This window comes from Zalophus californianus, chromosome X, assembly GCF_009762305.2.
Source record: "Zalophus californianus isolate mZalCal1 chromosome X, mZalCal1.pri.v2, whole genome shotgun sequence".
NCBI lineage: Eukaryota > Metazoa > Chordata > Mammalia > Carnivora > Otariidae > Zalophus > Zalophus californianus.
The window spans coordinates 125865301-125890222 of record NC_045612.1 but is presented as its reverse complement, the minus strand read 5'-3'; the positions used below and the strand labels follow the sequence as shown (position 1 = coordinate 125890222).

At 42.0% G+C, this 24922-nt stretch overlaps 1 protein-coding gene across 9 annotated transcripts in view; it reads right to left on the bottom strand.

Moving 5' to 3' along the window:
* Nucleotides 1–5869: 5869 nt before the first annotated feature.
* Nucleotides 5870–24922, bottom strand: part of NLGN4X (neuroligin 4 X-linked) — a 280407-nt gene continuing 261354 nt past the window's right edge. For all 9 annotated transcript variants that reach the window (XM_027609210.2, XM_027609215.2, XM_027609212.2 and 6 more), the window contains 3 exons: nucleotides 20404–20589; nucleotides 15919–16708; nucleotides 5870–7419 (listed from right to left, as the gene is read on the bottom strand). In XM_027609210.2, coding sequence (XP_027465011.1) covers nucleotides 6570–7419; nucleotides 15919–16708; nucleotides 20404–20589 — 1826 coding nt within the window. In that variant the 3' untranslated portion in view covers nucleotides 5870–6569. The remainder of the gene's footprint in view (nucleotides 7420–15918; nucleotides 16709–20403; nucleotides 20590–24922) is intronic.

Sequence of the window (24922 nt, the reverse complement as noted above, 5' to 3'; positions counted from 1 at the left end):
CTAAAATTTAAGCTATCCATTTTCTCAAGGCAGAGAGAGATGATGGGCTTTTCTTTTCTTTTTTTTTTTTTATATCTTCCAGAATTCCTACAGGAGACATTTCTCTACTAACCAGGTACATTAGAGACTAGATAAGCACTCAAACAGATCTTACCACTGAAGCTTTATAACGCTTCCAATATTTGCCAATTACGCATCATCTGATTTCCTAGGTTTTTAAAGCGACATCTTCAGGGGTGTATATTGGGGTGCCAGAAATGTGTCTCCACATTTCCTTCCTACATCCATGGAGGCACTCGATTCCAAGCTCCTGCATTCAGGACCCGAGAGGGAGGGGCTGAGAAGAGTTTTCTTTTCAAAGCTTCTGCCGGCTGAAGCCCCTAGCGATTTTTCTCATTACCCAGAAGCTCCAAGGCACTTGTATTAGGATCACTGACCTTAGACAAGAAGTGTGAAGACTTTGCTTTAATGCATTCCGTCTGTTCCTCCCAGCTAGCTGCTTCTGCGCTTTGGACTAATGTGTAAGAGCAGGCAGACTTCCCGTTTTTCCCTAAAACCCTCGCCTCGAGAAAACACAATTATTTGTAGGTTTTCTAAGTATGCTGATAGTCATTTTATGGAAAGGTACAGTCATAAGAGACTTTCTCACATATATATATGTATATATGTATGTATATATATATATAATCCATTTCTTAAAATATATATACTATCCATTTCTTAAAATATAATCATAAGAATCTGCAGAGAAAGTATTCCTTTTGCTGCCTTAGCAAAGGCTAGATTTCGTCTGATGGTTCATGGCTCAGTCACGGTGGGCGCCACCAAAAATGACCCAATATCTGCTTTAACTCCAGTTTCTTTGCTGATGACAAGTCTCGACCTGCTCTGCTCCTCTCCCTTCCTGCCTAAAAGTTATCAACCTGAAATTATCCTGAGAGCCACAGACCCAGAACAAATTCTTGTTCCCTGCAGCCCTCCTAAAGGACTGCTCGGGATAAGTGCACATGTGGTGTCTTCACCCGGGTGGCTCACGCTTTTTGCCTTTGCTGCAAGTGACTGAGCTCAATCTGGACGATCAAAGTGCCTCTGGTCTTCTCTAACCACTGTGCTTGATCAGTTCTGGAACATACAGGTGTAAAATGGCACTCACTCCCAACCCTGTCCTCACCACCCCCAAGAGGATGGTCCCAATTGCTCTAGCTTCCCACTGAACACTTTTCACTGCCACCTCCCCACCCCACCCTCAGGAAACCCCAGATTGTGACCATGATGGCTACAGCTGGCGTGAGCACTCTAGTAGTTGGGGGATCCTTGGGAAGCAGCAAGATCTCCATCACTTTGAGAGGTTGTTGGAAATGGGGAGACTGCAGCCCATACATCGTCCCCTGCTGAAACAGAATCGTCCAACATCCAGAATTAGTCCGACATCCAGCACATTCCCTGGTAGGGCAGTGGCGGGGGGGGGGGGGGAGTGCTCTTAAATATGACAAATAGGTTCATACCCCTTCTGTGCAATCTTGCACTGACTCCCGCTTGCATTCAGGACAGTGTGCAAACTGCACGTGTTGTGATTTGGGGCATTTAATGAGCTCCATGCTGTTCCTCACACCCTTCCCAGAGACACCTTCTAGTTTCCAGCTAAGACCACAAAGCTACGGTCTTCTCCATATGGTCTTCTACACGTCCCGTCTTCTCGGTTCAGAAGGTGTACCGCTGACCTCCCTGAGCACTCACCACTGTTAAGTCACATGGACTTCCACCTGTATTTGGAGACACGGGGTTTGGGGGAGCTTCCTAGAGAAGGCTCACCACTCCTGGCAGATGGGGTTGGGGGGGTGCATGTAGACTCCTCTTGGCATGGTGGGTACCATCTCCAAAGTCTACTTACACTCCGTCCCCGTACGTCCCCATCTTTCACGCCCAGTTCTAGCATGGAAAGAGTGTTCCCTTTCATTTCTAATGCCACCCCCAGCACATGGTCTGGGGTGATAGACATGCTGGGCAAAGGTTTGCTGGGTGAATCAATGGGTGAGGGACTCAGCTGAATGAAAGAATACATCCATTTTTTACCACTCTCCAAGTTAGAACGGTCAAGAATGCATCCAATGATGGAGAAAACAGTGACTTCCTCTACCTAACATTTGCTGAACATTCAATTTTACTTTGTTTTATTTTTTGAATTTTTTCAATTTTGAATTCATGAAAATGGTGTTTCCATTAAATATTTATATTGTATATAAGACAATATATAATATATGCCATATATAAAATATGTATATAAATATGTAAAATATGTAAATATATAAAAATGAATAGGTATGTTTATATATTTATATAAAATAAAATATATAAATAATGTATATTTTATATAGTTACATAAAATATATTTATATATTAATTCATACATATTTATATGTAATCTATATTTATATAACATAATATATAATATACATAACATTAATATATATAAAACTATGTGATTTATATATTTATTTGATTTATATATATAATGTATTATAATATGTATTGTAGATATAAACTATATACATTACAGATTATATATGGTATATGCTATATTTTATGTATTTTATACCATATTAAATATACTTATATTATAATATGTATTATATTTATATATAATATATAAATTTTTCATATACTTTAAATTTAATATAAATAATATATTTTACTTTATATAATTATACATAATCACTGTTTTCATATTTTACACAGAATATACTTATATATTCTTATATATTATTAATTCAATTGAATTAATAATGGAATATATTATTAAAATATTTTATATATATATATATGTAACATGTAATCTATATATCCTGTTTGCCTCACACTCAGCAAATGACCTGAATCAATATAGAAATGCAGCAAACACTCACAGGATTTGCTGGGGTTCTTTATGTGATAACTGGCTCATTTGTGATGCCATGCATGCCCGTGGGGTAGAAATTCCTGCTGTCTTATTGGTGGTTTGGGCTTGGAAGCACGCTATGACCCTTTGAACCTAAGTTCTGCTGCCTGGCCGCTAAACATTTCTGACTGTCAACAACTCCCTCCCCTCCACTTTAAAAAGGGGGTAACGCAGGTGCGCGTCCCTGGGGGCTCTCGTGGATGGTGAACAGGAGAGGGGATGGCCAGATGCATCGTGAGCACTTGGCAAATTTGCTCCCCCTTCTATGGTGGGGATTTTCAGCCTCTTGAGATCTACTCAGAATTTCTGTCTCTTGAAGACTTACTCAACGGAGGCTGTTTGAAAGCTGCAGGGCATGATTAGGTCGCACACGATGCCAAACCCAGCACCATGAGAACAAAGGGGCAGTGGGAGAAGTCGTAGATCCCAGTGTTGCAAGTCAGACACGTTCAGGAAACATCAGCATCGTGATCCAGGGTCTCCTTGATCCTCCAGCGTTCAGGCAGGACGTCCCCTGTGATGGCACAAACATCGTGGGCCAGGAGACACAGTAAGAAATCAATCCACTACCAGTTGAGTGGGTCCCTTTAGGTCTGATGTACCACTGAGCTCTTAAAACGAAAAAGGCAGTCAGAGCGGGGGAAAGGAAAAAAGTAAATAAAATAGACCACCTACAACAAAAGAACGGACGCATAATTATTTGCACAAAGCATTAGAAAATACTGTGATATTTTATTATTAAAAATGCTGCTGAAAAGTTTATACATATGTGTCCAGCCATATATATCTTCTATCATTACTTAAGGCAAAATCAAAAACAAAACTGCAAAATAATAACCCAAGAAACCATTAAACCCTGCGTGCCTGTGAAGGTCAAGAATAAAAGCCTAGGAAAGTTTTTTTTTTTGTTTGTTTTTGTTTTTACGTATTTTTTTCCCATTTTTTCTCTTTTTTCACTTTTTTTATAGATAGCAAGTATATTTTATTCTCATAGAACTCTATGAAGATTCTATAACTTCTTTCCATGTAGAAATAAGATATCCTTTAAGATGTATTAAATTTCTTTTGATCACATCCTCTGTAAAAGCTAAAGTTATTCACTTAACAAGAACTCTTTTTTTTTTCCCCCTTATCCAAATGTCACAAGCCTGACACATTAGTGTGCATATTGCTAGCAGAAGACAATTGGAAATACTAAACAAATATTGGAATTCACATTACAAACATACCGGACCCACACTGATGCTGAGCATCACTTCCCATGGTAGATTGATGGAGAGCCTACTTGCCGTAGCCCAGGTGTGTGTGGGGGGCGGGGCGGGGAATACACAGCTTGCAGAAAGGACCTGACGATACCTTTAGAAAGTGATGAATTAATTGGGGGACAAAACTCGTATCCGTGATACCTCTAGCTGCAGAAAAGGAGTGTGGTTTCACCATGTGCAAAGTAGGGATTGAAATAGTTCACATACGTATATACAGACAACCACTCTCCAAATTTAAACCCAGATAAATGACAGGACTGACTGTGTGACCTCGAGGCATTTCTAAGGACTGTCTTTTTCTAGAGGGCGTTTTCGAACACGTCAAAGGAGATCACTGCAGGTTTAGCGTGGGGGGGTGGGGGTCAGTTTGCGAAGGTAGTGCCCGGGGGAAAAGGACGTTGGACTCTTTTTTGGGGAGAATCCCCAACTCAGCAATGACTTTTAAGCCTGGGTTTCCAAAATAACGCCAGTCGAGCCCAGAGACAGTATTTTCAAATATCTTTGGCTACTAATTCCTGATGTTGCAATAATTCTCTAAAGACAAAATACAGAGTAACCACCGGCTATGTTTTCCTTCCACTTTATGACACTCAAAATATTCGTTCAGGAGAAGGAAAAGGACGACAGGAACATGGGAAGGTGTCGGAGGGTGAGTCTCCTGTCCCCAGCTAGCCGATTTAAAATGGGTGAGTAATTTCCATTATCTTACCTTGACGGGCAAAGCTACCCTAACTTCCCGGAAAACCCATGCAAAGCACTTTTTAATGTTTTGTCATTTTCTGTGGGTTGGTTTCGTGCCTGCAATAGTCATTGATCAGGGTCTGACACACAAGTCCATGAAAGGCAGGACTTTTAGACAAGCATATGTTTTATCCGATAAATGATAGAAAGAATAAAAAAAAATCTTGCTTACTGATAAATAAGGGACTTACTGCTTAAACAAAAAAAAAAAAGGAAAAAGAAAGAGAAAAGGAAAGACACATGCCCTCGCTTCAATCTGATTAGCTAAGCTGAGCAGGTAGTTCAGCAGCATAAGCCTTCTGCAGCTGTGGGTGAACACTGAGCCGTATTTACTCGGCAGGGCATGGCCCCACCAAAGGCAAGCTTTCTTTCCTTTTTTGGCAGGACCCTGGGGTGGGAAGCAAGTCTCCCTCAACATATTCAAAGAACCACAACTACAGACCGAGATCTGTGTTTTGTTTTTCCTGCCGTCGCTCTGTGCGTGCGTGTTTCTAATTTTTTCCGCAAAGGTTTCAACAGAGACTGCACGCTGGGGATCCGTCCTGGCGTTGCACCTTCGAGAAGGCTAACACACGAACATAGAAGTTTTCTCAAACCAAGGTCTCCTAAGAATGCTGTTGCATGCATTTGCGCAACCCGCAGAGGGGGAGAGCCCCACCACACAGAGAGTCTGGGTCCACGGTGCCACACCACATCCTCCTACAAATGAAATGCGTTAGAAAGCCCCGTGTCTTTGCTTACCACAAGGAATTAAGAAGAAAACCCTCCTGTGTCCGGGAGGAAACAGAGGTGAATGACTAAATGTATATATATATTTATATACATACAGACCACAATGAAAAGCACAATCTTGGTAAAAGCTCTTTCAAACTGAAAACACCAATAAAAGCTTTTTTGTTGGTTGGTTGGTTTTTTTCTTTTTTTTTCCTCTGTGTGCGTTTTTGTTTAAACTCACAGCTATATACACTTTTTTGTTCTGTTTCTTACAAAGTTTCTTAAATATAGTTCAGGCTGGCAAAACATCTCTTTGCCCAGAACTATAGGTATGTTACTACATAGTCTGCTCTTTTAATAATAAAATTCTACTTTTCCTCCTCTCTGGATTACAGCTCTGTATGCTGGGTAAAAGCCCACAGACTTTTTCTTTCCTTCCGTAGAGCCATCCATCGTATGGCACGTAAAGAACCCTTTTTTGTTGTTTGTTTTGTTCTGCTTTTCGGGTATAATTTAAAAAAAAAAATTTTTTTTTTTTTGAAGTGTCCCTGGCTGAGTTCCCCAAGGGTCAGCTTCGATCGTTGATTCGGAAGCATCCAGGTCCTTGAGACGGTGATGTCCTATAGTCCCTCTAAACGTTTGCTGGAGAGATGGGGGATGGTAAAGCAGTCCTGGAACGGCGATGTATACGCTTTCACATTTCATAGGGTCAGAAGTTGATCTCGTAATACTGGGAAATGCCAACGGGATGGGTCCACAGGGACACAACGGTGGCCCCGTCGCTTCTTCTGTTTGTTTTGTTTCTGTCCTAAGTCAGTGGGGTGACAGACATTCCTCACGTGGGGATGCTGCTTCTCTCTTTCTCCCTCTCTCCGGTGGGGGAGGAGCCGAGGAAGGGGAAGGGAACCGGGCAGCTATACTCTGGTGGTCGAGTGTCCGTGGGGCAGATTCGTACTGTTTTGTCCTCCACTGAAGGTGTTGAACGTGTGCAAAGGCTGAATCCCCGTCAGTGTGTTTGGAATCATGGTGATGGTGTTTGGTGTCATGAGTGGGATGTCATCAGGAGAGCGGCGCAGCGTCAGGGTGTAGTCTGGGGGACAGGTGAGCCTCAGCGTGTCGTGAGCCTGCAGGGACTCACACTCGTGGTCGTGCTCCAGCTGCTTCATCTGCAGCGACATGATCTCTTCGTTCTGGATGTGAGCGATGTCGTTGGTCGTGTTCCTCTGGGGACTGGGGCGCCTGTGCGTCTCGTGGCGTCTCTTGTCCTTCTTGTAGTACAGAGCCGCAAAGGCCAAAATGTTGAGGAAGAGCAGGGAGGCCCCCACGGCGATGGTGACGCTCAGTTCAGTGGAGTAATCCCGTTTGGTTTCGATGAGGACGGTTGTGTCCTCGGGCCCCGTCTTATGAGGGTCCTTGGAGTGTTTGGGGTTGTTAGCAGGAGTGATGGCTGGGCGTTTGGTCGTGGGCCAGATCTTGGCGGGAGACCGCCGGGTGCCATAGGGAAAGGAGGTCATGTCAGGAGGAGGGACCTTTGTGGTGGTGGAGACGTACTGGAAGATCTCATTCAGGTTGTGCAGGTGGGGCACCAGTTCCAGCCAGAAAGCCACCTTAGTGGCTCGGTAGTGATCCCTCACTCTGGGCTTTAGGCCAATATGCAGGTAGAGCTGGTCTTTGGGGTTATACTTGGACCAGGCCACTTCCTCAAAGCGATTGGGTTTTGTATGAATGAACTTGGTATCCTGAGGAACAGGCTGATTAGGGTCACTGGAGACAGAAGGGAGGAAAAAAAAAAAAGAGGAAGAAGGTCACATTCTTCGACATGGGACAAATAAATCTCTTCGTCAAGTACAACAGGGAATTACAACCAGTTACTCACACATGTTTATTGATGAGCACCAAGTACCCGAGGAGCAACAGACTCATTCTGCTGTCATCCAAGCATGGCTACCATTTTGTGTTTTCATTAACATCCCCTCTTCCCTTTATTTTAAAAAATAATTCCTGATGGCAGAGTTATGGCATTTCCATAACATTTGTACTATGTTTTGAATGCAACAAATGCTCTTCAACAAGGAAAAAGTGAAAAAAAAAAAAAAAGATGGGTGTAAAAAATTTTTCTGGATTTCATGTTTACCTACTTTTGAGCCATCAATCTCAACCAAAGGTGTTTTGCCCACACAGGGACATTTGGCAATGTCTGGAGACATTTTTGGTTGTCGTGGATGGAGGGTAGTGTCATGAATGGGTGGAGGGCTTGGGGGCGCTATTCAACATTCTTCAGTGCACAACAGAGCCCCCCACCCAAGGAAGTCTCTTGTCACAAATGTCAATAGTATTGAGGTTGAGAAATCCTGATTTGGAGGCTACTGTTCAAAAAGTAGGTATTCTCTCTTTGCTCAAGAGTGGCTTCTGGAATGGATGAATACATAGTGCAGGTTTAATAACTAAAAGGTATGTTAAAATTCAAACAAAAACAGGCCTTATAATTGCAAAATGTGAGTAAACAGTAATATGCATCATGTGTTTGCTTTCTATTTGAAAGAGGAATACTTACATACTGAGTATATTTGAAGACTGAGCCACATAAAGATCAAACAACATTCCACTCGTTCTAAGAATTTTGATAAGATCACACTTTTAGGTATGGTGAAGTTAACATGTTTAGAAGAAGTAACACCCAGTGCCAGAAAGTGAGGGGTTTTGTAGATGTTAAGTGCGTCAGGCCGACTTTGAACCTGAGATTTGTCTTATTATTCACGTAAGTGGGCGCGGGCAGAAGGATCGTCAAAATTAAAGGATAATCCACAAACATGGTACTTTAAATGTCTTTGTCACCAACTTTCTTAATATAACAACCAACCTCCCCAAAATATCATATTCTCATTTCTTCCGTTTTTTATTTATTTATTTTTTTTTAGGGTTGGTAAAGTGAAGTATACTTCATGTTAATACTTCACCTTAGTGTTTATTTGTTTTGGAAATGTTGAGGTTATGCACTGCAAAATGTCACCTGGTGGACAACGCTGAGCATTCAGACATCATGTATGGGCCAGAACAAGCTGGGAGGGACCTGCACACTCACATCGATTGCCCTGGGTGCTCAAACTTCTCCTTTGCAGGCAACAATTTCTGGGCAGCGTTTATAAAGCTACCTCCAGCCACTGCCTATCAGCTCACATGCTAGAAGACTGAGGGACCAGAAGGTCCTCCGTGAAGATCCCAAGTCCACACACACGACCCTGCATTTTGTGCAGGATGCAAACAACATAGTGACCAACAGGTGCAGCGTTTGCTAAGGGAAGGACTTTTGCCCTCAGTGTGAGGCTGTCAAAAGCATTTCCATGCATTAAGCTCTGCAGCTGTCCCTCTTTACAGCTGTGAAGTCTTGAGCAAACTCTTAAGCCTCTCTTGTCCTCACTGTCTTCATCTATAGAATGGGTGAGAATACTGGAAGTAAGTGATGGAGGTTAAATAACCACTGCAAAGTGTGGGCAAATTAATAAATACTATCCTCTTCTGCCAATAGGCAAAGTAGAACACCCAAAAATTGCTTAGGGAGAGAGGACTACAAAGTCATATACGGTAATACCCACAGCATGTACAGTTTACCATATACTGTATGTAGCGCATGCTGCATGAAAGTATACTGTATACCACAGTATATATGGTATACTATACACTGGACATGGTCTTTACTGTATACCACAGTATATACGGCATACTATACACTGGACATGGTCTTTACTGTATACCACAATATATACGGCATACTATACACTGGACATGGTCTTTACTGTATGCCACAGTATATACGGCATACTATACACTGGACATGGTCTTTACTGTATGCCACAGTATATACGGCATACTATACACTGAACATGGTCTTTACTGTACACCACAGTATATATGGTATACTATATTTGTATATTGCATATATTATAAATCATAGCATATGCAGTATATTATATACTGTCTGTAGTATACATTGTATAAAAGTATACGGTACACCACAGTATATAAGGTACACTGTATACTGTACATAGTATTTACTATATACCACAGTATATATGGTATACTGTATTTCCATACTGTTTATATTACAAATCATAGCATATACAATATATTCTATACTGTCTATAGTATATGTTGTATACAAGTGTACTGTACACCACAGTATATATGGTATACCATACACTGTACATAGTATTTACTGTATACCACAGTATATATGGTCTACTGTATTTGTATATTGCATATGTTATAAACAATAGGATATGCAGTATATTATATACTGTCTATGGTATACATTGTATGAGTATATACAGTATACTATAGAGTGTATATATATTCTATACCTCAGTATATATGGTATATTTGTATATTGCATATGTTATAAACCATAGCATACACAGTATATTATATACTGTCTATGGTATACACTGTATAAAAGTATACTGTATACTACAGTATGTTATATACTGTGTAGAGCATATACCATATACTATAGTATATATGGTATACTATATACTGTATATAGTATTGATTGGATATCACAGCATATATACTATGTATAGTATACATTGTATAAAATTATACCCTAGCATATTATGTACCTTATATAGTATGTACTGTATACCACAGTATATACAGTATACTATATAGTACATATAGTATATATTCTATACCACAGTATATATGGTATACTGTATATTATAGTATATGCTGTATAAAAGTATACTGTATAGTATATACTGTATGAAAGTATACTGTATACCATACTGTATGCTGCATAAAGTGTCCTATATATAGATACCTACATATATGCCATATAGATATCATTATGCATGTGGTATACAAGAAAAAGAAGTTTTACCTTTTAACTACACACTCCCTGCAGTGCTTTTATTTTACTAATGGGATTAAGAAAATAAAACATAAAATTATAGGTCCTAATGCCATGAGTTTTCTTATGTGTTCATTTATAAGCATTAGTATATTTAAAAATAAACGTTTTATCTCTTTAAAATCTTGGCTTCAGTGTAGCACCTCATGTTTCTTTTATTTGAGTCTTCTGGAATAAATTTTTTTTTTTTTAAGATTTTATTTATCTGAGACAGAGCACAAGCAGGGGGAGGTGCAGGCAGAGGGAGAGAAGCAGACTCCCCACTGAGCAGGGAGCCTGATGTGGGACTCGATCCCAGGACTCCGGGATCATGACCCGAGCTGAAGGCAGTTGCTTAACCAACTGAGCCACCCAGGCGCCCCTGGAATAAATTTTTGAAAAAATTCCTATTTAATTGGAATCTGCCATGGGAACATTTGTCATCAATTTTTATTGTTCTAAAAGCAAGGAAAGGTGGTGAGAATTCCTACTATTTTTCCATTGATCTGATTTCACTGAATTGGGTCTATTAGCTGTGTGGACCTTTTATTAAGCGGAGGGCATCGAGGAAAGAGAGTGTTCTGTTCATGTTGGATGTTGGGCTATTTTTGATGAAATTCGGTGTGCATCTGAAAGGTAAAGAAACACATTTATTTTGTTCTCAAAGAATAGAGCAGAGGATTTTGAAAATCCAGATAAGTAAGCTTTAGCCTGATACAATCTATCTATTAAAGTTCTTGGAGATGCACAGTCAGAAGCCTTAACCCGAGATAAACTCACAGAACTCACTCATTTTCCTTGTCAAACACACCAAAGACAGCAAGACCTCTAAGTGGGATATCAGTGTCTTGCTTTTTTAAACTTGACTTCCGCAGGCAACATGTTTTAATTTCCATTAGTAAAATCAAAGATCATAATGATTAAGGACAGAAAGAAACGGATGTATCTTCTCTCCCTAGTAAAGACCTCAATGCGTATCTGCATCTACATTTCCCGGCACCTGAAACACACAATTTTCACCTGTTGTAATTGGAGACATCATTTTGGCAGAGAATAGTCAAGTGCATTTCTAAGCTCTTGTGATCCATTTTATTTGCTAGAGATAGGTAATATGATTTTTTAAAAAATATCAGTAAGCCCTCTGAGAGGCTCTTTTTGATGGTATAAGGTCCTTCTTACACCTAACGTAATGTAGTAGCTGATTATTTGTTACTACACCTCTAAGAACACTACCCTGTGCACCAAGAAAATGAGTTCGATGACACATCTCCACCTACACACCAGGTAGAGATGTTCATTCATTCAGCTTAAAATACGTTTTGGCAGGAAAGGTCATTTTAAGACCAGACATAGGCCGCAGCTCTCCCTAAGCCATCCACCCTAAGCACCTTTTGTATAAAATTGTATAAAATTATACCCTGTTTATATTACAAATCATAGCATATACAATATATTCTATACTGTCTATAGACGTATACTTTTTCGCAAAGGTTGAATACAAATTCATCACAGCATAACCAACACAATCGAGAGTCATGGCCTCTGATGCAGACCTACACCAATGTCCTGAGAACAAATCAAAAAAATGGAAATCTGTGTTGGTTGCTTTGGCCGTCTCAGAACTATGTTTCCCTTCTCTCAACTCTGATACCATTTAAGGAAGCCCTTTGATGGACAAGGCATCCTTTGGTTTTGTGGAAAGTGCTATTAGTTGCAACGTGTTCTAGAGAGATTGAGACTTCCTTGGTGTTCCCTTTATTAGCACTTCTTCCTGCAAAGAGCTCAAACCAAATTAGTGTTTGGTCCATGAGCACCTGGGTTCTATGGGCCAGTCGGGTCTCGTATTCCCAAAGGGATTTTAGATGACACAGATTTCAGTTCTTCCTCATCCTCTGTAAACCCTGGAATTCATTTTAGTTTTTCCTTGACCTTCTCTTTAATCAAAACTTTCCACGTCAGCTTTATTTGTAGACTAGTATATGTTTTGGCCTATGTTGTTGTTTTTCCAGCACTGTTTTGGGTGTGTCTTCTAACCTGGGTCACGGAAACACCCTCCTAGCTAGAAGGAAACTCTCCTCTCTCCTTCCTCTCTGCCTCCTACAAGCATATTCCCAACATTACTTTCCCATGCTTAACAACAAACCAACCATGGGATATAGACATCAAAACCTAGACAGAAGGTCACACCCATGAGTTTGGGGTTGTACAAGAAGAAGCACCGGCGTACATTCGCCTTGCCTGACGTATGAGCAATAAGGAACACCAGCGTGCTGTCCGTAAGGTGCAGAAGATTGGAAGCAACACCAAATGATCATGGGGATGTGTGTCTTGACGCCATATATTCCTGTTCCCGTAGCAATGTGTTGTGATGGACAGATGGCGAGATACTCCTATAATCCAGTCTCTCTAGTGCTTACAGGGAGCAGCTGATGGTACTCTGTCTTCTATCATGGTCTGTGGGCCATGGCCTGAGTCCCGTGGCATCGGATATGGTTTATCCTACGCTGTTCCCTTATGGGCATCATTTTGGCTCATCTTCCTTTGTACCCCTCAAGCAGCCCCCTGGGGACAAGGAAATACTCCTCTCCGCAGACCTTGGTGTACCACCGCCCTATTTAAATAAATAACCAGCAACTACCTCTTAAGACCTTGCCACATATTGACAAGTACCTAAATCAGCAGACCGCACATCTCCTCGATCCTCTGTTTTCTTGTTAAACCAGGGGCTATGGAAATGTTATCCCCTAGTTACTTACACTGGAAAACGGCGCTTTGCATTTCACATTAGAGGAAATTCACATCCCTCCAGTTTCTGCATCTGCATCCCATGGCAACCTCCCTATGGGTCTCTGTCTTTAGATGGCCATCTTCTTATGAAGGCATCGTTCATATTGGCTTAGAAGTCCAACTTGCTCCATCTTATCTTGACTGATTCTATCTGCAGTGACCCTATTTCCAAATAAGGTGCTATGCACGGAGACTTGAAATTCCGGAATCAGCATCCAATAGAATCTTAGGCACGGTGGGTATGAAAAAGCACCCAATAAGAGAATGTCGTGGTATTTTTAATCCTGGCTCAGTCTTTGATAGGTCTTGGTGAAAGGGTCCATTTGGTGCTAGGAGCTCTTTCCCATCTTGTGACATTGATTAATTTCCTTTATCTTTTTTTTTCTTTCTTTTTTAAACAGCGCGAGAGCATCAGCCTCAGAGCCTTTAGCAAGGTGAGAGGAGCTAATGAGAATTTAATAGCTTTGTTTGGATTTTACCATTTTTTTAATGGTTCAGTTACACTGGTGATGAATGATCCTAGCTTCCCATTTAAGAAAATCTTATGAAGCTCATTTCCAAACATGTAAGGGAAAAAAGTATGTGGCTTTAGCTAAGGTAAGCAACGATGGTGTGTTTAGATACTACATGAAGAATGCTATGTGTGGATGCCGGTGTTAGTGAACGGACATGACTGCCATTTGGGAAATGGCCTTGTGAGTCTTCCTGCTTCAAGAATGTGACACTTTGCTAGGAGAGGCATCACACATCTGAGTTCAATGACAAAACTGGGCATTGTCGTGCCTTCAAAAGGGCTGATGGGTTGAAGTGTTCCCCCCTCAAATTAATATAGGCTGAAGTGCTAACCCCCAGTCCTTATTTGGAAATAGGGTCATTGCAGATGGAATCAGTCAAGATAAGATGGAGCTGGTTGGACTACTAAAGCCAATATGACCAATGCCTTGATAAGAAGATGGCCATCTAAAGACAGAGAGACACATGGGGAGCCTGCCGCGGGATGCAGAGGCAGAAGTTGGAGGGATGTTCCTGGAAGACAGCCTGCAAAACAGCAAGAACTAGGAAGGAGCATGAAACCTTTTCCCTTGCAGGTTTTAGAGGGAGCTTGGTTCTTACCAACACCTGCATTTTGGACTTCTAGCATCCAAACTGTGAGACAATAAGTTTTTGTGGTTTTAATGCACACCATTCATGGTACACAGTTACAGCACCCCTAAGGATGTTAGGGGTGCCACCCATAATATAATAAACAAGGAGTATATTAAAATACTTGTGGACTTGACCTCTGTCATCTCCTTGTCAAAGAAAGAACCTTCAGGTGATAGGCAAGCACCTCTCCCAAACGTCCATACATTCTCCTGTCCCCACCCCCCGCCTCCATGAGAGCCTTTCTTAGACCAAACTTGTCAAATCTGAGTTCAAAGTGGGTATCCATGCAATAGCTTGCCACTCTATAAGCACGCCATACTTTTGCTGAGACCACAAAATATTCTGAAGCCACTTGCCACCCAATAATATTTGGGGTCATTGTAAAGAATGACACCCGCTAAAGCCCTAAGTAAGCACGCAAACCCGCGGCATCCCCACATCCTCTCTCTTGAGGTGCATAGGACTCAGGCACCGCAGGGCTGCCCCCAGATGGGAGCCCAATTCCAACACCCGGCTCGCCACGGGGAGATTCGCCAACCTTCGGAGCGCATCTCCGATGTTAATTCTGTGCATGAGGCTCAAGGTTAATGAGAGAACCAGAGACACAGGTAGAACAGAATGATAGCTCATTAACTTCCACAATTATGGTATGAGGCAAGAGAAAAATGAAAAGATGCTGTGATGTTTGTAGCTATTTGGAATATTGGGGAGTCTTTTTCTCTTATTGTTTGCAGAGTCGCTACTCAGGAGGACATTGGCGACATCTGTTATATGTGTGGGTCTTGTATATTTTCCGCTAGGTTTAGCCAACGAACTTCCCTTTGAGGTGTATTATATATATTTATGTAGATGTATTTCCTATATATGCACATATATGCATATATGAAATGTGTATTTATTTGTGAAATAAACGTGTGTGACATAGTTACACGAATAAATATGTTGTAAATATATGTATCTATAGGAAACAAATCTCCTAACTGTAGAGAAACACTATACATGTATATAATACATATACGTGCGTTAATAGAGAGTATATATACACATAGTATTTTCTAGATGTGTTATGGGATTGACTTTATTCTCTTGGCTATAGAATAAATACAATTTGCCATGTGGCACATGGGTTTTGATAACCCTATTATTTATCAAAGGAGACTTGAAATTCTGGGATCAGCATCCCGTAGAATTGCCATGTATGTTGAACCGGCAGGTGGCAAACAGACTTTTTTAGTAATGCAATTAGCACTCTGCACTCTGGTAAAACTGTGGTCGACACGACGCAATTGGGGGGTGTTCAAACAACGAGGCCCCCCTCCGTTACCGTGTGTGCATACGTGTGCATGTCTGCATCCTATGTACCATTTGGTCATGGAAACAAGACTTGTATGGAGGAACCAGACAGAGCAGAAGAGAAGTAAGAAGCCGGTGTGGGAAGGACATACCCGGTTTTGGCGAAGTTGGTCCAGTATGTCATGACCACCGCGCTGAGCATGACATCGTTCTTGGAGAAGTTACAACTGAAGAGTTCCGTGGGGCCGATCATGGGGATCCCAAAGACATAGGGCACTTCGTCGCCGTGGGCTGAGTCCGCCCAGCTGGGTTTCATTTCACTTTGGCAGTGGTGATAGAAGGCGTAGAAGTAGGTCGGAGAGCCATACTGGGCGTGGAGGTCGGCTGTGGCCACGGCGGGGGCCACCCACTGGTGGTCCGTGAAGAGAGCCACCAGGGTCTTCCGTCGCGTCTCCGGGTTTTCCTTGTCGGCCCAGTCCGTGTACATGAATTTGATGGTCTCCCGCAACGTGTCTTTGCCCTCTGGGTAGCCATAAAGGTTGTCCACAAAGTTGGACACGGAGAAGTCAAAGTCGTTGGGCGTCACGCCGTCCTCACTGTCCACGATACCATCCACGAACTTCAAGCCTTCCCCCTGGTTGACGCCCAGCATGATGTCGTAGTTCAGGAACTCTCCCTGCTCCATCAGGATCTGAGGGTCGTCCGGGATGACATCGCCGTCGATGACGGGGCCAAAGGAAATGTGGTACGTGGCGGGGGTGATGGTCTGCTGAATGAGCTCTTTGTAGTTCTTATTCCGAAGACATTCGACCATGTCTGTGGTATCCAGCATGTTGCAGCCGACTTTATCTGCCAATATCCGAGTGTACTTGGCAGGCTGGTAGTTCACTGCCCAGCTGGACAGGGCGGTCCCGCTCTGGATGATCGCCTTCTGGAACAGACCTGCAGGTGCAAAGTTGTAGACATGCAAATGAAAACCCGAAAGATAGAAAAGCAGCTTTTACTGGGCAAAGAAGGCTCTGATTGTCTCTCGGGCATGTGAATTTCTGGATACAGTGGCATTCAGGTCTTTCAGGATTTTTTACTCATTTCCATCTCTTTCTGTCCCCCTCCCCCTCCTGCTGGACATTGGTTTTCTGGGATGTTCTTCACTCACTCACACACACACACACACACACACACACACACACACACACACACACAGGGTCTCAGAGAATGAAACTGCATTCACAATTTAGCTGCAGTGGTTAAAAAATAAAAAAAGGTGCACTCCATTTACCCTTCCCCAATTCCACGTCGTGTTGGCATCCCCATGCCCAGATGCTATAAATAAAGCCTCACAGAGTTATCACCTCTCCCATCCCTTAAAAATATGCTCTATGCCAAGAAGACGTCAAAGACGGTTTGGCTCACTGGTAAACCAGAAACTAGGTTCCACTTCATTATGGGGGGAAAAAAAAAAAAACTTCCACGGAAATCAATTTAGAGTGTGTATGTCTATTTCCACCCTCAATATATTAAATGCATGAAACTTTTACAACTAAAATATTAATTAAATTAGCGATTCCTAAAGGAATCCTCAGTTGACTGCCCAACTAAAATGTATTTTTCAACAAATCGCTGATCTTGAAATCGCATCAATCCAAAGCCCAGACTTTTCTGTCATGGATTCTGCTACAAGTTAGAAGTGTGTGTTTGGTGAGAAGTGGAAAAAATAAAAATTGGGCTATTTGATGAGTAAAATTCTATGTAGCTTACAATTTCCTATCAGATCAGTCTAGTATATGAATGTCAGTAAGTAAAAAAAAAAATTCTTTTTAAACCCTCTATTTTTCACAACTACAGGACAAGAGATGATGGGGTATGAAATGATAGCATTCTGTTTCTTATCTCTTCCTGACATTTTCTTGGATTCCAGCATGATCTAGCTTTGATGGGTTGGGAGTTGCTGGAAGAATAATTCAGCTGGGAGCCCAGAAGTTTGTACCCCATAGAGTTTTAAGGTCATGCAAGCAATCAAGGGAAGAAAACATGATCGCAATCAGGAAGATGCGATTCTAAAGACTGGAGCATTGCCCAAAGATGACACCCAAGAGAAGATTTTTAAATGGATCTGGCTTTGCTCAATTCAACATCAAAGTTATTTGGGGGCCAGTTTCCCACAGTTGGTAACACTCTCAGAGATGCACAACTACGGACTTGCATGTTTAGCTCTCAAGATTAATGTGTGGAAGCCCGGGAAAGAAATGATGTTGATGCTTGATCCATTGTAAAGGCTTTCATAAGTGAAAAAAAATCAGGATTAGAAGAATTTTGCTACAAGTTACCTGGTTTGTTCTTTTTTTTTTTTCTTTTTCCTATTAACACTGATCGGCCATGACTGATGTAGCTCTGTGTGTGTGTGCGCGTGTGTTTGTTACAGAATCTAATCCCTGATAAACCTTGAAAAAATGGATCAAGAAAAATGCCACCCATAATTCTTACCAGAAAATACAAGTTACATCAGCATTTGGGGGTCATGCCCACTTGGCTGTTTCCCTCTCAATGTTTCATTTGTAACAGTGGAGTCCAATATACGTTTAGCTTTGACATTGTGTTTCCCAGGCTTTTGGACACCTGTTTTTGATGCTAATTATTGTTCTTTTGAGCAAATGCACCTGTTCCTTGTAAACTTCTCGTCTTTTGAATCTTGGAGCTTTCGTTTGAGTCTTTGCTATAATATCGTGGTGAACATCTTCACAAAAGCATCATTTTCCATGCATGCGGTGATCGGTTTTTTTTGTTTTTGTTTTTGTTTTGTTTTTTTTTTTGTTTTGGACAGAGAGAGACACAGCGAGAGAGGGAACACAAGTAGGGGGAGTGGGAGAGGGAGAAGCAGGCTTCCCATGGAGCAGGGAGCCCCATGCGGGGCTCGATCCCAGGACCCTGGGATCATGACCCGAGCCAAAGGCAGACGCTTAATGACTGAGCCACCCAGGCACCCGCTGGTGATCGGTTTTTAGTCTACATGGCTAGAAGTACAATTCTAAGGCCGACGGTCTGGGTATTTATATATTGCTGGGTGGTTTCGAAAAGCTGTCTTGCAGAGACATGACCCATGCACAGCCTTGCCACAGAGCTCGCTCATTTCCGATCTGACGATTTAAGTAATTCATGCTCTTCCTCCAATTAGATTTGGTTTACTGTGTTTGATTCCTACGGAAGCCAGTCCTGACTACTTGCTCACTCGAGAACTGGGATTATATCCACTGACAAATGGGAAAGTCTAAATATTTTCTGGAATGCTGTAGGAATGGATATTACCAATGACTCCTCTCGTTAGTCACCATTTCATTTTTGTAAAAACAAAGGGTTAATACAAGTGTGAGCCCCTAATTCAAGCTCTCCCTAAGGTTACAAAATCACCAAAATCTTGTCAGCCTTGATTTGACTGATGGTTGCTTGTGGTTCTTGCACGGAGCATCTTACTGACAGGTGAATTCTGAATCTCCTCACCACGCTGAAAACCCTCTTGTCACTTCGGTGCCTGTGACCAGCTAAAATTTCTTCTCCAGCCGAACATTTTTATTTCCTAAGGCCTGCCGAATACCTTCAGAGGCAGTCTGAAGTTCAGGATGGAAAATCAAAGTGGAAAAGCAGTTGGTACATAAAACAGCAACAAAGAGACGCCATCGGGAATTGGCACAGATGTTCATGAATCTGTAAGCAAGACTATTCTGTGCAGAAGATCAAGACTACCATCCACTCTTCCCCGCTGTCACATGGCTAAAGGGGAACGATGCAAATAGGTTTGAATCGGGGTCTGGGAAGCTTGGTTTCTTCTCTGGCTCTGACTCTTGCTGTGTGACCAAACGTGGGTTATGCAACCTCTCTGAGCCTCAATTTCCTTTCTATAAATGATGGTTTTGGAGTAGATGAGCTTCAAGGTCCCCTTCAGTGCTACAGGTCACCAATGGACATGAGGGAGCCACCTTGAGTTAGAGTGGGTCATTTTTTTTTTTTAATTTAATGTAATTTTTTTTTTTTTTTTTAGCAGTGGTGGGGGAAGAGGCAGAGACGGAGGGAGGGAGACACTTGTAAGTCGGCTGCATGCCCAGTGTGGAGCCCGATGCAGGGCTCGATCCCAGGACCCTGAGATTGTGACCTGAGCTGAGATCAGGAGTGGGACTCTTAACGGACTGAGCCACCCGGGTGCCCCAGACAAGCGAGTTTTAAAATCACGTGGCCATGAGCCACGTCGCTTACCGAATGTACAAACCTGCAACCCTTACCCACATCACTGTTTCTCTTCTGTATTACCTCTCCCAGGTTGAGATGACAAGTTGACCGAAACGAAAAAATTTAAAATTGACCGAATAAAGCTGGAAAGGCAGAAGCAAAGTGCTGGTCTTTCTAAAGAAGTCATTTTGTCCCAATTGTTGCAACCAGCACCTAATTGTTAATTTAAGTGAGATGACAAAATACGGTTCATGTGGAAAGAAAGTGGCATTAGAAGAAAGGGAGTCTGTGTCCTTTTGGGGATTTTTGGTGGAGGCTGCAAGAGAGACTTAGGGCAACACGAGCACCCAGCACCTGGGATATGCACTCTGTGTGTGTTCATTTCTCAGCCCTGCGGGTCGTGCACCAGCGTGACTTACCTTCTGAATAGTGTGACAAGGTCAACAGGCTGACGCAAGAGGCTCCCGCCCCCGAGCCGAAGATGGTCACTCGCTTGGGATCCCCGCCAAAGGCCCCGACGTTCTCCTCAATCCACCGTAGCGCCTGGATCTGATCCAGGAGCCCATAGTTGCCTTTGGCCGCCTGGTCGCCGGTACTTAAAAACCCTGCAAGAGAACACAGGATATTTGGGGTTGTCAACTATAAAAAAGCACACCGCTGGTCCTTGAAAAGGTATCTCTTGGTCTACCTTTTGTTCATTCTTTGCTCGTCTCCCTATAAGTGAGAAGCACCACCGGAGAGCATTTTTCAAGGCAGGATGGATTATGTTACGTAAATCATTGTTATAAAGGTTACTGTTCCTGCTGATCCTGTGATACAATGTCTCATCTGTGAGTTTGTGCGGGGCTACGCTACCCGATCAGGCACAATCAGTCTAAATTATCAATACCATGTGACAATATACCAGAGACTATAAATTTGACCAGATTCGACTTATCATTCCAGCGCACATGTTGGTTGCAAAGTGGCAAAGTTTCCTAAGAGAAGTTTTTCAGGGAAAGATCAGTGCATGTGTTGGGCTGGGGGGATTTCTATGTTGATGTTTAAGAGACCGTGCATGTATATAAAGGCAATATGGATCAGCTTTCTCCCCTTGAATTTGTTATCAATATTTTCATTTAATTCCTTTTAACGCTTCAGTTTCAAAGTAAGTGATAGACATCACGAGACCCCAGTGTTACTTAGCATGCACTTCTATCTTCGCCCTACAGAACAAATATTAGTGTCACACACAGAAATAAGTCTTTAATCCTGGTCAAATGACAATACATATTCAAATCACTCCAACTGTCCCCGAAATGGGATGAGCTGGTACGTTTTATTTCAAGAAGAAGGAAGATTCTGTAACTTGAGGAACTAATTTCACTCAAGGCATCAAATTGCTAATTCCCCCTTAGAACCTGCAAATAAGGCATTTATGGGAGTCAAGTGATCACATGGACTTGGACTCCTTGCCTGTTGCACACGACAGAAAGATCCTGACCTGGGAAAAAAAGGCTTCCGTCTGATGTTTGAAGTCAACAGATACTCTCCTGCTGAAATTCAAAACTATGATTATTTTGTAAAGCACCTGCCAAGGTTGATTTATTGCACAAACATTAACCCAACTTTTTATCCCTTTCTTTCTTGCATAAGCCTTCTGACCAAAAAAAAGAAAGAAAAGAGAATGCAAGTCATAGAAAGTTTTTTTTTAAACCATTTTACTTTGTTATTTGTTCCTGCCCCCAAACACCCAATTATGATATCTCCCTCTTCCGTTGCATTTCCAAGGGCCATGCCGCCATTCACCTCATTTCAATTAGTGTGTATTAAGTTCCTGTGACCACCCGGCTGCAGTGTTGATGTGAACGTGGACTGATTCGGGCCCGGAAATAACAGGAATCAGAACTCGAGGCCATCAAACCTCCTCTCTAACCAAAGCTGACAGCAAATCTAAGGAGCTCCCCGAGCGCCGGCTTCTAAAACCTGAAACAAAGTAAGTAGAGGATGAAGGCTTGTACCCACTGAGGAGGCGAGGCTTCGTTCCTCGGGCACCTGAGAAAAAATGCACAGTGTGAGCTGGGGAGGGGGCGGGTATCAGAAATGAATGGGTCCAGTTTAAAATAAAGCAACGGGAAGGCTTTTGGGGGGGGGATGGGGGTTTCTAAAATTGCAACAATTGGACTCACAATCTCCTGTATCTGCAAACAGATGCAGGATGAAACCTGCAAGGTTGTGCATTTAGGGCACGTCCCGCAGATCCAGGCTTCTCCGACGTTCACAGGGATTGAGCTGAGATTAGCAGTGATTAGTGGGAATGTTCAGACGTTACCAACCCCTCCCTCATTTAATTAGCAATTACTAATTAGCGTTTCATGCCAGCGAATGTTCCCTGGCTCTGGCATTCATCATGCAACCTTTTACACAGTTTCTCATAAAATGCATTCCGCTCTGCTTGGGAGAAAAGCCCCTTTCACGCAGCTTTATGTATGAAACCCGCTCCTAATGGCAGTTTGGGTGCCATATAATAACCATAAGACAAGCCTCTCTTTCCCCATTAAGGAAAGAGGTGATTAATTCCTAAAGCCTCTAGTAATTTTTTGGCAGAACGGCTCTGTCTTTAACACCTCCTTCCTCCACCGCCTCTCCCTCCCCCCACCCCCTCTGTCAACTCTCCCAGAATGACCTATTTGCTTATTTTGTTTCCGCAGAGCACCGTGAGGATTTGCAACATACGGTAAATCACCAGCCTTTATTAAACGGGAGCCCCTCCCGAGCAAAACGTGTCTCTTGTAACCTTTCAAATGCCAGGCTAATTAATATTCTATACCCTGGAAAATCTTAGCTTTCCTAACAGCCTCCTATTGAAAGGTTGGATCTTTGCGATTCTGAATTCCTTCCAAAAGTCCTGAGGGAAACAGCTCCTCCATGCATCTCTGAAGTTCAGCAAATGAACGTGGGTTTTTTGTTTTTGTTTTTGTTTTTTTTTGAAGTTGGTGTTTCCATAGTTTCTGCCACAAAATCTTCATTTACTGCAACACCCAGGGGCTTCCCCGCCCCCCCCCCCCCCTTGTAATTTAAACAATCCACAAGGCAGGGTTTCCATTGCAGGCACACAATGAATGCAAGCAATTTTATTTTCTCTGCAAGAGTGCATTCCTTTGCTATTCTGATCGTGAAAATGCGGTGTTTGATATAATCCAGATATGAGATGTATCTGCATTTACTATCATGGAATTCTATGAACGTGAGAGCAAGATAATCAATTTGGAAACAGCCAGGCACGTCACCAAAGCTGAGTGCTGGTAGAAGCATCCTAAGAAGTCTGTCCCACCGCGGAGGACTTAACTCCCCATATATGCTGCCGATGAATTAACAGAAGCGGCCCCTTGGCTGGCTAAAACCAGAGATTTTAAACAAACGGCTTCTTTCACTGATAAGCACTCTTGGCTGCAGATCCTTCAAGCATTTCAGCTGATGAAACATTTGGCTTTTGAGATTTAAGGTCTCTGTAATGAAGGTTGTAAATCAGTCAGCCCCTCCACCCCACACCAGCAATGGAACAATGGGAGAGAGATACAAAACAGACACTGGAATTCACACATACTGTCCCTACATTGATACCAAGTTTCATTCAAAGCACTGGAAGGAACAACAACATATACATTCACACAAGAGACAGCTGGTTTATCCATGAGAAATACCTGAACACCCGAAATCACATTTCCCCCCTGCATGCTGAATGAAATTCAACATCATATAAAAACGAGGCACTGTACTTGGTCTTCTCACTGGTACTAGAATAGGAAGTTTCAGGCTTTTATGACAGGTTATCACAATCTAAATGTTCTCATTCTTGTGAATTGCACCAAAGGGCTCAGGAGAATGATTCCAGGTCACATGGCTGTCCGTGCACTGCAGGTCAATGGTTAGAAGCCCGATGTGTCAGATGGGGCTGCCCTTTTGTTCATTTGTAATAGGACTTTAAAGCGACAATCCCATTTTATTTTAGGAGATGATTCATTACATAAGCAGAGCAGACCTTTTTTTGGGCGACCATTAACCACAAGATAAGTGCTAAATGTATAAAGAATGATATATTTTATATTTTCAGGGTGTGCATTCACCTGTAATTGCTAGAATTCGAGTCTCAACTATTTTTAAAGGCATTTCTGAAATACAGTTGAGACTAAATTAATTCTTATTAATTGCATATATACACACATGTGCCTACACATATAGACATATTTCTGTAACATATGTAGAATGTATCCATACAAAGAGGTCCTTCTGTGACCTTTACATATATGCACACACATATATGTAAATACGTGATATATACATATACATAGATACACAGCAGCCTGAGGATTAGCAAATCACTAGTTCTTATTAAATCATAACACCTCATTCCTATATGTGTGTGCACACACACTTAATTTAATGGCGTAAAAGCAAAAAGGAATGTTTGCATAAAAATTCTCCGGTGAGAAGAGATAGAATTCATTTTAGATCACACAAATGAGCCCAGAAAAAATGTGTAATAAGAATGAGCAGAGGTATAAAGATGAAAGTCAGCCAAAGACATGCAAATCTATCTTCTCTGATGTTTATAGGAAATCCTTCACTGGGTGCATTTATTACAACTTGAAAGTTAAGTTTTCTTAGTGGAATCGTGTATGATTTGACGAAAGGGTCTACATCTGTGGGCGGAAGGGAAGGGAAGATATAAACTCCAATTCTCTGAGCCTGATGGGGGAAAGCTCTTGAAATTTAGTGTCTCTATTTGTAGTTTTTAGTTTACTTACAGATGACATGAGTCATAACCTACCGTATTTAATTATCACATCAATGTCATACAGGGTCAAAATCTATTTCCAATGTCAGTAGAATAAATCTAAGACAGTTATGAGCACAGTTGATTTCCATGCACACGTTTCCAAACACAGGGCCTGTTAA